This window comes from Ruditapes philippinarum, unplaced genomic scaffold (genome assembly GCF_026571515.1).
Source record: "Ruditapes philippinarum isolate M1 unplaced genomic scaffold, ASM2657151v2 ctg5231_1_1_1_1, whole genome shotgun sequence".
Lineage (NCBI taxonomy): Eukaryota > Metazoa > Mollusca > Bivalvia > Venerida > Veneridae > Ruditapes > Ruditapes philippinarum.
The window spans coordinates 29,051-44,814 of record NW_026861062.1 but is presented as its reverse complement, the minus strand read 5'-3'; the positions used below and the strand labels follow the sequence as shown (position 1 = coordinate 44,814).

Genomic DNA, 15,764 nt, shown 5'->3' with positions numbered 1-15,764 from the left:
TCTTTCTGCCTGCACAGATCATCATAAATCATTATTTTGGCTGCAGCATGAAACACATACAAAAATGAAATTGTAACTGTTTATTATACCTTTGCCTGCCTATTGACCGCATTCTGAATGTTGATAACACCAATATGCTTTACCATTTCCAACATTACATCGTCATTTCCCGATCTAGCAGCGTAATGTAAGGGCGTCTCGTATGTCTACAAGATAAATAACAATAGATTATCAATATGTCACATTATATCATAATAATGTAAAACTTGTATCTGCATATTTTAACTGACAATCACAGATAAAAATCAATAAGGAAATATGAATTATCAATACAATGCTACATTGTCGTTTAGTTTTTTAACAGAATTATCAGGTCAACAATGATTTGGGAATGATTTAACTTACAAACATTCTGCTTAATTACAACATAACTATCTTTCCTAAAGTATCAAGTGTAATAATTTAACGATTAATAAAAACAAATAGGACATAGAAGATGTTTATGGTATTTGAAACATATATTACCATCTTGGAATGAATATTTGTGTCACCATTATGTTCAAGCAGAAGTTTCATAAGATCGGTATCCTCAAATTCGTCATGTGCCAACGCTTTACTTAGACCGGCGGCATAATGCACGGATGTTTCACCTTCCTAAAGAAAAAGTTTTAGTATTGTTAAGTTATCCATATAAAAATTAAATTTTGTCCATGATGATAAAAGTGCACAGTTATTAGAAATAAGGATGCTATTCGTTTAATGTAAAAAACAAACAACAAACGAAGACAACGCAATAATATAATAAAGTTAGTTCAGGCGGTGCGAATCGTTACAAAATAAAATGGTCTCCCGCAAGGTTGGAAAATATTTGAAAGCAATGACAAAATGGAATGTATGAATAAGGCATCAAAGTATTTTTTTACAACACAGAGTGCAAATAAATGTATTAATACCTAAAGTGAAATGCACCGAGGAAACGTTCGGAATCAATTGCTGTAAGCTGCAAAACTGGCAAATGCGAATGTTAAAGACCGTAACAAACTTCAAAGTTAATGCTTAAAATTCCAATGCCAACAAGATACAATTATGGCATCAAAAGGTATTTAATTGCATTACTACCAACATATCATTGAGTCGCAACTTCTTAATCACCCCATCGTTATATGTTCCGTAAAATATGGTTATAAATCTATCACGAAGCGGAAACTATAAACCTGATACTGTGAAATTACCGGATCAACATATGATATAAACTTGTTATATAATGGGTTATACAGTAAGAAACATACATAATTTTGTTGATTTACAAGCATTATGGCATCTATACGAGATTTGTGCCGAGTCACATATTGAATGATCTCTCTGGCCACTTCCAAATGGCAGTGTCTCACCGCCATATGCAAAGGCGTTTCTCCAGCCTGAAAAATGATACGACTATGAACCCCAATGTATAAGAAATACTTTTAAAATGCATGGTATCAATATATAAAATGTACAGTTTTGTCACATTTGAGGTAGACTCGTATATATATATCCCTTGATTAAATGCGTATAATATTCATTACCCTTAGGTCAGATCGATTTTAAATATCATGCGAGATTTATTTCAGTCGGAAACGTATTTTTGCATTGAAAATGCACATTCTTCACAAGCTTTCTATTGACATTATAACCATAAATAGAAAATTCTTATTCCGGTTTAACTAAATAATAACTAAGAGTAAGTGTATGTCATTTTGAAACATTGTATACAGAAATAAAATGTAAATATAAAAAAAATAGTTGAGGCTATAAAACAATTGCACTATTTATAAACACATGTGTATTCAACGACTAAACAAATAAGAATATTTCGAAACATTTGTATCAGTAATAACATTTTTTTCCAATTTCTATTCAAATTTTAATTTGGTATGGACAATATATATTTTTATTCTTGAGTACCTTATCTTAATAACATTTGATTTATTTAATTAGGATATACAAAGGTCTACTGATATAAATACACGTCATGGCGAGTGCTTTATCATGGTGTAAACCTTTTTAATATAGAATGTAACATTTATCATAATAGCCCATACCTTTGAGAATGCTGTCGGATCAGCACCGTCCTCTAGAAGTGCTGAGATCATTGATTGCTGACCGCTCCTTGCTGCAATATGCATTGCAGTCTCACCATTCTATAGCAAATTGATATAATAAAAGAATATTTTAGCTTAAAATACAAAAGTCAATTCAAAATAAAGAAAACGTTTCCATTTTATGCTCTATTATGATCTTAATCCAGTTACTGCATAAAGCATTTATAATAAGTGAAAAGGAAGAATTATTATCATATAAAAACATGTAAGGGATAACAACTAGTTTATGAGGGGGGAGGGACTAGTTTACCTCTTTAAATGCATTTACATCTGCCCCACTCTTCAGTAACATATCGGCACATTTTTCACCTTCTTTTGTACGGGCGGCAATGTGTAACGGTGTTTCTTTACCCTATATAAATAGAATAATAAATAGATTATTTACAGTTTAACAGGTTTACTAAATCGTCAAGAAAGAAATAAGTCAAAATTTTTGCTCCAAACTCAAATCTCTTGACATATGAAAGATAATCTCATCATCAAAAATTGTAATAGTTGCTTTTCAGCTTGTTCCATATGTTACAGCCTAGCTTTTTATTCGCTATTTGTTGAAATAAAATATAAGATACCCCTTAGCAAACTGTTTCAAGAATGTAAAAAAAAATTAAAATCTGATATAGAGTATCGCTGAAACTAGTCGGTTAAGATTGAAAATAAAACTCACATTACTTATTATAAGAAGTTGTGTTTTTTGGGGTGATTGTGGGGGTAACTTTTTTTAAATGCCATTAGATATATAGTTAGTTGCATATTTTTAATACACGTGTACTAGTATTTGGATCTTAAGATAAATAAGATGTCCAAGAGTATAATAACGGTCATTTTTTTTAAATCACCGATCGGAGTTTAACTTACCTTTCCACCTTTGGCTTCAACTTGTGCCCCATAACCAAGTAATAGTTGAACAGATTGTGGTTTGCAAAACTCTACCGCCAAATGCAATGCTGTGTAACCATCCTAAAATAAAAAAAATCAAACATATCTGTCAAAATGTTCTTGTATTAGACGTGAAATAACATGATTGCTGATATTTCTATTTGTATAATTCATGATTTATATGCTTCAAAACGAAATATACAACATATGAACATACCTTTGTTCTAGAGTCAACTGCAATCCCTTTTTGAAGAAGAGCTTTAAGGACTGACACGTGACCTTTCATAGCAGCCGCATGGAGACAAAGTGCACCTGACTATATAAAAACACAATGTGTTAAAAGAAAGATAAATACAACACATACCTACAGTATTTACAGTCATTTACATGTTACGATCTTGAAATGATTTCATATACTTAACTTTAAATCGATATGTTGCAGGTTTCTTTTAATACTTTGCTCGATTGGTTCTAACTTTGGAGAAAAATAGAGGTCTAATTTATGAACATTTACAAATTCCATTAGAACTTGGCAAAATTGCCATGTGTTTCATCTAAATCTAATATTTCTATATCGTAGAACTTCGAACCAAACAGAAACTTTCCAGTTAAATGATTATTTACGTCTATGATGACAGTACAAATTACTACATTAATATATTTCACGATAATTGTGTTTGTGATAATAAATTACTGAGTTGTTACCATATAAAAACCATATTCGCCTGAGAGTGATATAACAAACATGTTTAACCGAGCATGGTATTGTTTACCGAGGCATAAGCAAAGGTAGACAATGATTTTCAAAAAATAACAATATGTATTATTAATCAACACTTTTTTGTGATATTTATTAACCATACGCAAAATGAGAGTTATCTTTATGGTTTATGCAAGTGTACCACGCGACTAGGGACTTTTAACTACATGTACTATAGACGTAACAGTTTCTAGCAAATAGTTCATAGCAAATATCTGGTCATGTGGTACATTTTCAAGAGATAAAAGAAATAAGTAACACATAGGTATGTTGGTAAAAGCAAACAGATCACCCTTTCGTAAACATAAAGACGTCATTCGAGATGATATTTTTCTATTACCCACAAACCTGTGTGCTTTTATATACTGAACCCTCAGAGGGATCTCATATAGTTTTATTTTACCGAACATAAGCTCTAATTATCAAAAATAAGGTAAAAAAATCAAGTTAAATTTAACGTTTACAATATTCAGCATTGGCCAACATTTTGACAGGCGTCTATTCAATTCAGACCTATAATTTTTCATGTCATTGAAATAATGTAATGTCATTCCTTTAGTAATTCTGTAATGTTACACATTTTTCAATAAAGATAAATGGACATACCTTATTTGGCATATATAAGGGAACACCTTTCTTTAGAAAAGCTAAAGCAGTTTCAGGATGACCAAATGTTGAGGCTATGTGCATCAATGTGTTACCGTCCTTGGTCCTTGCTGACAGAGATGACCGGTATTTGTCCAGTAGCATGTCCACTATGTGTGTTTGGCCTCTTTCAGCGGCTATATGCACAGGACTGCGGTCATGCTGCAATAGGTGAGTTCAGATTATGATCACAACAAATCATTGCTTTATTAATATCATAAACTTTATGTAGCGAGACTAAATATGCATGCATCTGTATGAATCTAGTTCAGATTTATTTCAGTGTAGAACATAAAAAATGTATATGTGTAGGATTTACATTGAGTTATCTCTGAGTGAAAATGTTAACTTTATGTCTTCAGTAATATTGTTAAAAATTAATCAGAGCAGAATCAATCATAACGTTTTCTCAATGTTTATTTGATATTTGAAATGCAAAATTTGCACCTTGGCTAATTGTTTCTTAAGTGATATGCATATATTTCATGCCATTCCTCACTGAAATGCACCGAATCAACCTAGATATTTGTTTAATTCATTAAAAAAATCAATGACCATGCTAACTAAATTGATCGATCGATTTGAGAAGGTCGGTTGAATACTGTTTTTACATAATTTTTACTGAACTCAAAATACGTCTTATAAATGCATTACAAAGTGTAAGTAAAATATCATAGCGTGTTTATTGTCTTTATTGAAACCCATTAAGGTAACTTGAATAACAAGTTTATGGCATATTTCTGTAAGAGTCCAATGGATTTAAATAGTCCACAGGTGTGAATACATTACAACAATTGGGAAAAATGAATGTTAAATTATACATTTTTTTCTATTTCATTTTTATCTTAACATAATAGTGTCTTTCGTAAGAATGTATATTCATTTAGGACTTTTACAAACACCCTGCAAGACTTTGAGGAAATCAATCCATTGTATGAAGTAATCTTTCATAAACATTTATCTTTTAATGTTTACAGTAGAACGATATAAATCTCACCTTGTCTGTAAGATACGGACTTGCTTTGTTCAGTAGAAGAAATTTCAACATTGCTTCATCACCTTCAAATGCTGCAATATGTAACGCTGACTGGCCTTCATTCTGAAGATTAATGATAGATTATTTTGAGTCTTAAAAGACGAGAAATGCTTGATATAGACTTGCTATTCTTACCGGAGGCAAATATAATATTTACTTTAAAATTATGTAAATAACAATCTGTACCATGAGGAATTTAACTTCATCAAATATTGATAAAATGGAAACAGGAGTACCAACCGACTCGTGACACATCGGTAACCAAGCATAATATGAGTAACTGTTAAAATATTGCATTTGAAAATATTCCGATGTAAAACAAACACTTATACTTTGTTTCTTCCGTAAAATCTATATTGAACAGGATCAAACACGATCAATATGGATTACTGGACTTGAACATGTGATTTTATTGCATTTAATAATATATCAAAGTCTTTGTTGCGTGACACTTATCGTTTAACCGTTAAATGTAATTGTTAAAACAACCAGCTAATACAGGTGACTTCAAATATCAATTTATTCTAATTCAAACATATAAACCTTACATTTTGTAAGTCAACAGGTGCCCCTGCATCCACTAGAAGTCTTGCAAGGTCCATATCTCTTCTGCGACAAGCAACATGTAGTGCAGTGTCTCCATTGTCCTGATGCATGTAGTGAATTGTTTCATATTATACAAGTACTTTTCAATCAATATATTTAAAATAATTTAATGACTTGAATTGTATCTGATATACGTAATTTCTGTAAAACAATCTGGAAAAGCGGTTGATTAATTGAAAGCAATAAAACAACAACATTATGTGAAAGTCGGTAAGATTGAGTCTGTTCATGAGAGATAATTTATAAGTGCAACATCTTCCCCACGCCCCATAGCACCGGCTTTAAAGCGTTATTCAATTTTCGACACTAACGTGCTGGAATCAATGTTCCCAAAGGACCAGAAAATTAAACAACACTGGAGTGAAGAACGGTGAAACTTTTTACGGATACAACAGGGCACTTGACACCTATTGTTGATCGTGCCTTTGTTAAATCTACCAAATTATGTTTTACATTCTAATAATATCCGTCTACGGAGGCCAATATAACACTTCCTCCGGAAGAGTGATTGTTATTTTAGGCTTCGGTATGATTTAATGTCATAAAAGTAATGATAAGATCTGTAAAGTTAAAAAGCATTTTTTACTCTTAAGCATCGAGTTAAAATATTATAGATAATTTTAGGGACCGGTTTTGGGTTAATAGAAGTCTGACCGCATATTTTATGAACAACAAGTCCTTTTTAGAAAATAATGTATGCTGTTTTGGCGTATTATTGGGCACTTAGCGTATCAAAAATATAAAAATTAATTCATGAGTGTATTACAGAACATGCATCTAAATGGAACACAATTGCTGAACGCATCTTTAAGATATCGTAAAACCGTATGCAGCCATCATATACACATAATTTTATAAAAAGAATGAAACTGATAGATTCTAAAAGCATTTTACCCATCTTTTAATATTTGAGCCGTGTCACGACAAAACCAACATAATGGGTTTGCGACCAGCATGGATCCAGACCAGCCTGCGCATCCGCGCAGTCTGATCAGGATCCATGCTGTTCGCTATCAGTTTCTCAACTTGTTATAGGGTTTGTAAGCGAGCAGCATGGATCCTGATCAGACTGCGCGGATGCGCAGGCTGGTCTGGATCCATGCTGGTCGCAAACCCATTATGTTGGTTTTGTCGTGACGTGGCTCATTTATTTTTCTACACACATTATAAGTAAAACAAAAAAGTGTTTTCAATGATAATTGTGCCGGTTAATATGAAAAGAGTACCTCAACTGTGTTCAAAAAGACTTGTCTAAGTATAAAAGATGTCATCGAATGTATCAACTCAAGATATAACTTTCTTTCACATTCTTACCGTTTGTATTTAAAAATCAAAACCCATTAGTGTTTATAACGTTCTTTACAATGCCTATAAATATCGTCATGCAGCTTATTCAAAATTTTAGATACAGATCTAACTTCTGTTCATAAACCTTAAAATGACATGTAGAATCGAACTATTTTCCACGAATATTTTAAATGCAGTCAAACTCACTTTCAATTAATGATAATGTATCCCAACATGAAACCATTGCAAACCTATAACAACATGTAGTAAAAGCAATAATGACAAAGCTGTAGATGTCCTTAATTAAGTAGTAATTCCAAAAATTGCAATTACTTGTTATTTAAATATAACAAACATCTTTACACATACACTCTACACATACGAAGATTGCAAAAATACAAATGACATACATTTTGCATTTGGAAAAATACTATTACAATAAATCATTTAATATGTTTTTGAGACATCAAAACAGTAGCATTTACCTTTCGCTGCATATTAAGTTGCTGTTCGGCATGCGATGACAACAATTCTTTGCATACAGCAACATTTCCAACTTCAGCTGCCAAAAACAATGGTATACAACCAATCTGAAAAAAGTAATATTTTCACTTTAATATACACGGTATTTTTTGTCAATATGAACGCAACAGGTATGTATTGCAAAACAACAACGGTTTCGTTATACCTCCTTATACTTTCTTATTATCTTATTATACAGTAACCTGCTAGTAACTTTAACATGCACAACATTCAGGATGATATTTTACCTTATTATTTTTCCTCATAACTAAATTGTTGCAGCACTTCTTCTCCGTATTCGTTCAAACGTTTACAATTGCATACCCATATTTAACGTATTACATGTACATATGCAACGATGTGAAAAACAATTTTCAGACACAATAACTGTGAGGATCACTCTTTGTTAATAAAGTTATTTTCATGTACGCATTGATATGTGTATTACTAAAAAACCCATAAATTGTTTAAGTAATGAACTATATTAAAATAATCCATCCTAAACGTAATTCAAGAGTTCAGTCATTGTTCTCATATCCAACTCGAACTATCATTAAATCAACAAGAAACACTGTTCTAGCATTATATATATTATGCGACCATAGATGAAAGACAAAAACATTTATGCAACAGGACTTGCAGATGACATAAGATACCTTGACGTTGAATCAATGCAACATAATTTCTAACTAATCGATTCAAATATCCGGTAAATAGAGGCATGTTGGATTTTCAGCCAACAATGTGAATGTGAAACATTCTTCTTAGGTGGTCAATCAAAGTCGAATTAGAAGTGATAAGGCAATCCTTTCAATGAGACAGCTCGAGCACAATGTTGCCTTTAAGTTTGCACATTTGATTGCGATAAGATAAAGATGTTCGTCCTTTCACAGTTAATCTGCACCATGGTGGCTCCAACAAACGATTTTAATTTCATAATAATTGATCTGTATTACAGAGGACAAAATAAAAATAAAGTTTTGTAAGCGGGATCGGTAGACTGACAGACAGACTCGTAGATGTCCGTATTACTCCTTTTCTATGTTTTACTGTATTTATCAAAAATATACCTTTATTGAACTTGTCTTACTTTTTTAAGTTTCTTAAGTTTATAATAAAATCAAAACTACGCCAAACAATACCTTGTCCATAGATAACCTCTGGTCTTTGACAGCAGCTCGCAATATAGCCTGTACAACTGTGACAGCTCCACTAGTTCTTGCACATGCAAGATGTAAAGGAAGCTCGTCTTTCGGCTAAAATGTGAGTAGATTCTTGTACACAGGAGAACCACAAAATAGACATCATTTATATGATATATTTACATAGCTGATACTATGATACTAATGTATTTGCAAAATCAAAGCACAAGAATATCATGTCAATAATACCTCAGTACCCCCTTAATTATTGTGCTTACATATGTCGAGAGCTACTATATTGAACAAATAATATATTTAATGGTAATAATGAAACTAAATATATAACAAATGTTTAGATAATTAAAAGACATAAGGTACTATACAGCTTAATGTAAAGTCATACATTCATAGACTGTAGGAGTTGCCAATTTTTAAGTATGTTTTGAGTGAAAACCAATTGTCGACAGTGTGCTGACCTAAATCTAGTACAAAGTATACCTGACTCTGTGACATAAATATGCTGTTGTGCTTAATGGAGCGGATGGCTGAAATATTATGTCCCTGTTGATTTGCTTTTTAATGCTGTCATTATGAACAGGAAATTATTTAAAGTGATTCAATAGAAAAACAGAACTAAATCAATCTAAACTTGTTAAGAAAAAATTATTGATACATTTTGTCTTTTCATTCAAATGTAAGGAATAATAAATGCATGTAATCGTACCCCGCCAGTGATGGTAATATCAGCCTTCTTGTTGAGCAATATTTTAACAATGTCATCTTTGGCATAAGCTGCCGCATAATGCATAACAGTTCTCCCATCCTGAAAATAATTGAAACATTGAGTTGTCCTCTAGCTACTCAGAATTGTAAACCGTATTCAGTTTTTTGTTAAGTTTAGCTTTATATAATTAATACTAGATTCAGGTATATATCCGAAAACCCGAAAAATATGACATAGTATCGATTTACAAAAGGTGTGATCAATTTGATCCTGCTAATTATAGGGTTATGACATTAGTTATCATTATGAGTAAAATCTTTTTGTTAGTTTTGAGAAACTGAATTAATTGCTGACGCGAATAAAAAAATGTGTTTAATATTAGTCAATGTGGTTTTCGACAGGTACGGTCAACCACTGATGCAATTTTCATACTACATTCTTTTAATAAAAAGTCTTGAAAATGAAAAATGATATTGTATATTTATGATTTACGAAAATGCATTTGATGCAGTCAATAGAGACTTTCTTCTATGGATGAATTTTGAAATATTCAAATGTCAACATATGCATCTGTAAAATCTTATGTTAAAGTTGATATAAGATTGACTATATTCTTTCATGTTACCATTGGTTTATAACAAGGGAAACCATTATCACCCTTGCTTTTTATTCTAATTATAAATGATATGAACAGTGTATTTATATTGAGCAAATTCTACCAGTAGATTTTCAATTATTATATGTTATATACATTCTGTTACTTGCAGGTTATATTTTTTGTTTACAAGTCTAAAAACTCAAATTAACTCAATTTGAAGATACTCATGTAGATGAGGTATGAAAATTAATATTGCTGAAACTAAAGTTTGTGTTTTTGAAAAGTGTTAAACTATTAGACTTATTAATATAACGATTAATGATGGACCCTTTGGATATGTAGATAAAATATTCATATACTGGTGACATTATAGTAGCAATGAAGGCTCTGTCTGAACAAGATTTAAAAGCACATCATAATCTTTTATCTTTATTTGATAGAGTTCAAGAGATATGGGGTGCTTTTGATTGCAAACAAACAAACAAACAAACATAATTTTTTTTAAAAAGAATTTTTGATGTAAAAACAAACACCTTTTAACAGTTTAATGCCAATAAAGAGAATAAAAATAAAGAAACAACCAATACCATAAATGTTCAGTATTTATAATATTTTAAATTAATAACTTTAGAGGACCTTCTTGGGCTAAAAATATTCACAATATTATAAATAATTTATGGTTTTCAAATGGTATAGATTTTTAGAATGATTTCAACTATATTGCATTATTTAAACAACGTGTGAAAGAGACCAATTTTTGCAGAGTTGGTACGAATCGATTGAATCAATGCCAAAACTCGATTAAAGAGATTGTATAAAAATGAATATTATTTTGAAGACTGCTGGTGGCTACAGATTTTGCCAATTCGACCAAGGCAGGCAAAAATCATCTGGCTATCCATGTGGCCTGATCATGTTATGTACTGTTTGCTATTAAGTCAGTAAAATATTTTTGAATTTTTCCGTTAAAATATGGGGAATGTTTTCGTTCAGATTGAAAAAAATATCAAATCTATTTAAAAAAAAATTAAGCGTGGTAATGGTTTCAGGAAAGCAAAATATGCAAAAAAAAGAAAAAGAAAAAAAAGCAAAAACATTCTAAAACTGGTGAAATATATTATGAAACGGTACTTTAATTGACGAAATATAGCATAACAACTATACTACAACTTGCGGAATATATCATACCTGTATAACTGGTGCCTCATATTTCCGTGGTACCCTTATTTCCAATGTATCTGGCTTAAACAGTCTAAAGTGCCTCCTAGACTTAATGAACCTGCCAGTAGTTTTACTTTTACTATTTTATTGTATTTTTATCGAAACGTTATATATAGAACTAAAAAAAATATTTTATTCAGATTAAGAGCAAAGTTTTTTGATATTTCACCATTTTTCTTTTAGATTTCATACCTTTTAAGAAAATCTTCTTTGTTAAAGAACCATTGAGGTATTTGATAAATGCCAAAGAGAAAATCGCCCCTTTCAGATGAGCCTAGGTAAAGGTGTACCAATAAATAGAGTTTACTATTGGTTTTGCTTTTGAAACTGTTAAAATGTAATTGCCTTGGAAATATGAGAACACAAATTTACTCACTAGGCAGCAGATGGGTGTTAATTACAATGTTATATACATAATTGCTTACATGCAAACATTAAATGGAATAAACTATGATGCAATTGACGTGTCTATCCTACAATATTAACTGTGTTTTTCAGAATTTTATCCTCTTAACTTTTGTTGTCTGTGGTAAACAGTTAAGTACCACGGAAATATGAGGCACCAGTACATAGCTTAAAATACTAACAGGCAAAATATACGTTAAAGGCAATACTATAACTTGCAAAATATACCTTAAAAATATACTAAAATTGGCAAAACAAACCATAAAACCTATACTATTACTGGTTAGATATAAATTAAAAATATAAATGTAACTGATAATGTTATGTGTACAAAAATACTGTAACTGCTAACAGATAAATGTTTCATTGTGATCTTGATATGCAAACCATGCCAGAATATCATCACAAGTCTAGTATCACCGTGATATCAATACAATTAAAATATGTGTCAGAATTTTATCATATCCATCATAGCAAAGGCTTTGATCATATTTAATCGATACATTATAACAAGTTTGTGACATGATGATGCAAAATTAATACAAACTAAATTGAGGCTAAATTACGATATACTAATTGTTTTAAACTGCGGATTGCTTTAGATAAGCAAGATGCTAATTTGTACCATATGAGCCGTGTCACGACAAAACCAACATAATGCGTTTGCGACCAGCATGGATCCAGACCAGCCTGTGCATCCGCGCAGTCTGATCAGGATCCATGCTGTTCGCTTATAAACCCTATTACAAGTACCAAAACTGATAGCGAACAGCATGCGCAGGCTGGTCTGGATCCATGCTGGTCGCAAACGCATTATGTTGGTTTTGTCATGACACGGCTCATATATGTTTTGTTGTTGCATAAACTCGAGTTACAATTATAAATGGTATGTTGTGAGAATACTTGACCATGATAAGATTAAAGTGTCATTATGTCCATTCAAGTGTAAATGGACATTGAAAATGTAGAAATAAAAATAACTTGACATTTTGCCGTAAGTGAGTTCAGTTTGATATTTTTATATAAAACAACATAAATTCACGTGATCAACGAATATTTCTATAATTATTGTTCAAAATATATTGATAACGCTCTAATAGAGAGAAATAATCCCCAAAGGACGCACAAAACGACAAAATTGAAAAGCCCCCTAGCACCGGCATAAGCATTATTAAACATTTCACATGAAATGGTAAAATTTGGAATTATGAAACATCCGCAGTTGGGTGTGACAGCTTTTTATAATTTAGGTAGTTTTTATATTGTATTATACAATTTTTTCATTATCAATTATTGATGCTCTCTAAAGCGACCACATTCATAAAGAAGCAAATTGACTGTATATTTTATTACCATATTAAAACATATGTTAGTATATTGAACATCAACATACCTGCCTGGTTTATGACAGTTTTTAAAAATAATGATACATGCCTTTCATCAATTTTTTCTTCAAAATTTAAATAATTCAAAAATAATGAGAATGCGTAGAGATAATTGACAAGAAAATATTGTTAACACAATAACAATATTAAAAACATTTTACCTACCTTGGCTCTATCATTAAGGTTAACGCCAAGATCTATCAGTCTTTCAACAATAACCAGTTTATTTTCTTTGACTGCTATCATCAATGGAGTTAATCCATTGTCCTGAAATGTAATGTACATGTTTTATAAATTAAGTTGTATTAATTATACCGCTGACACATTAACTAACTGTAACTCTGGTAGGGAATATTTATTCTATCATCTTGTCTCACGAATTGTTGTGAAACATTAGTAACAAATGCACCAGAAAAATATTTCAGGACTATGAGAAAGAGTCTACATTTCTCGATTTAGAGAGACATGCAATTTTAATCAAATAAGGCTTATAAGCAGATATTGACATAATAGCAATAATATTACAAGATATACCCAAAAACATATACTAACCATTCTAAAATGAAATAAAACATATAATAGTCATCTTCATAAGTACTCTCATTTATATTTTGTAACATCCGTCTATACATCCTTTATAATTAATGTCTCAAAATTCCTTGTTTTGACAATAAAATGACAAAATGTGATTTTTTTTGTGGCTATGAAAAACGCTTATTGGCTGCTTATTGATTAATTAATTTAAAGCTAATTTGCAATAGAAAATTTTCAAAAGATTTGTACATGATACAAGATAAATATTTCATTGTTGTCTAGCATTGCTTGGCTGCAAGTTAGTAGTAAAGACAGTGTTTATAATAATAAAAATATATTTCCTATCTCTTTACAATTCAAAACTATAACTGAATAAAACTGCACTCCAGAAAATGTATAACCTTAACATTCAATATTTATTGTAAGGCTCTTCCCTCCTTTAAACTTCATTACTTATCTTAAACCTACCTCTACTCCAATTCTTTTAGCGTATCTTTCAATATGTTTAAAAAACAAATCAAGATCTACATATCCAAACTGGACACTATAATTCGTGTTATCATTATGCATCACTTCTAGACAAGTATATCCCTTCTCGCAGTCATACTTGTAGCGTATCAAACTCTTGCTAATTGAAATTATTCCATCACTCATTCATCAAATGGAACGGAATTAATGTTTTAAAAAGATGAAATGTAGATACTTAATGCATGCATTATTAAAATAATTTGCGTTTAGTCATGTGTCAATACAGGCATCAATATGAAGTAAATGTATATGGGGAAAAAACGTTGTGTTTCAAATTCTTGGCCCATCAAAACTTATGTTTTAATGTTTATTTTGAACAAATGTTGATTTTTAAGCTAATATATCATAATTATTTGATAATATATGCTTAAAAGCTACACGAGTAATTGTATTTGATGTTTAAGCATGTATTAAATGCAATAAAATGACAACACCAAAAAGTATTACTAAAATATAAAATAACAACTCATTCTTAGCTCTTTTTGGATCTCTAACATATATGTTTTATTTCAAATTTCCTTTAGATTCATAAAGTATTTAATATTGACTTTCAAAAGTTACGAAAACGCAGTCGCCTCTACAGCCAGTAGTTCTATCTTGTTATTCTTCTCAGAAATATCCTTCAATTAAGAATGAATATTTATGTTTGTATAAATAAATGATTGAAGTTACAGATACAGATTCATTTCAATATTCTCATCATCACAAAATAGAATAAAATTGAAACGAAGGTAATAAAACTATTTTAGAATCGAGTTTTATGTTTTATTTAGAAGTTATAAAAGGAGGGAAATAGTGAGACCTACAAATTGAAACCACTTTGGGCATCTAATAGCGTGGGGATCCATCTTTTATTTTACTTTTTTATCTTTTACCAAATAAAAGAAATGGTTGAGATGAAAAAAAAACATTTCTCAGAAATTAAATAAATAGAAAAAAATCTTTATTTGATTTTTTATTACAATCAATGCATTTCCAAAGCTTTCGAATCTTACATTCCTGCCATCAATAGCATCAGAATTCCTATATTCTTTACTGCACTTAACGCTGACCGTTTAGAAAACAAAAGCGAATGACTATATATAGAATGAACGATTGATTTAATAAAATGATTTATGAAATTGAAATAAATAAGGTTATTTGTGTTACTAAAAGCAAACATTTTTAATCATTTAGCCTGGTAGGATTTAATTTAACTGATAGCTGCCTCATTTCTAAAATTGCATTGTTAATACATGAAGCTAAAGTGAAATCAATTATGAAATTGTTTGTTATGACACAAATGGGAATTGGCAAAATTTCATCAGTTTGAATTTTGATTTATATCTCTAAATAAAACTTCTGAGTGTCTAAA

General features: G+C 30.7%; 1 protein-coding gene across 3 annotated transcripts in view; it reads right to left on the bottom strand.

Annotated features, from left to right (window-relative positions):
- The window catches only part of LOC132714403 (serine/threonine-protein phosphatase 6 regulatory ankyrin repeat subunit B-like), a 41,607-nt gene that overhangs the window by 14,886 nt on the left and 10,957 nt on the right, over positions 1-15,764 (bottom strand). For 2 of the 3 annotated variants that reach the window (XM_060697287.1, XM_060697289.1), the window contains exons 1-15: positions 14,351-14,494; positions 13,514-13,615; positions 9,740-9,838; positions 9,016-9,129; positions 7,837-7,941; positions 6,007-6,105; positions 5,420-5,521; positions 4,384-4,584; positions 3,235-3,333; positions 2,997-3,098; positions 2,392-2,493; positions 2,082-2,180; positions 1,290-1,418; positions 526-654; positions 90-206 (exon numbers count right to left, since the gene is read on the bottom strand). In XM_060697287.1, coding sequence (XP_060553270.1) covers positions 90-206; positions 526-654; positions 1,290-1,418; positions 2,082-2,180; positions 2,392-2,493; positions 2,997-3,098; positions 3,235-3,333; positions 4,384-4,584; positions 5,420-5,521; positions 6,007-6,105; positions 7,837-7,941; positions 9,016-9,129; positions 9,740-9,838; positions 13,514-13,615; positions 14,351-14,452 — 1,701 coding nt within the window. In that variant the 5' untranslated portion in view covers positions 14,453-14,494. Of the gene's footprint in view, positions 1-89; positions 207-525; positions 655-1,289; positions 1,419-2,081; positions 2,181-2,391; positions 2,494-2,996; positions 3,099-3,234; positions 3,334-4,383; positions 4,585-5,419; positions 5,522-6,006; positions 6,106-7,836; positions 7,942-9,015; positions 9,130-9,739; positions 9,839-13,513; positions 13,616-14,350; positions 14,495-15,764 lie in introns of those variants that run through there. The other variant, XM_060697288.1, reaches the window with a different exon arrangement.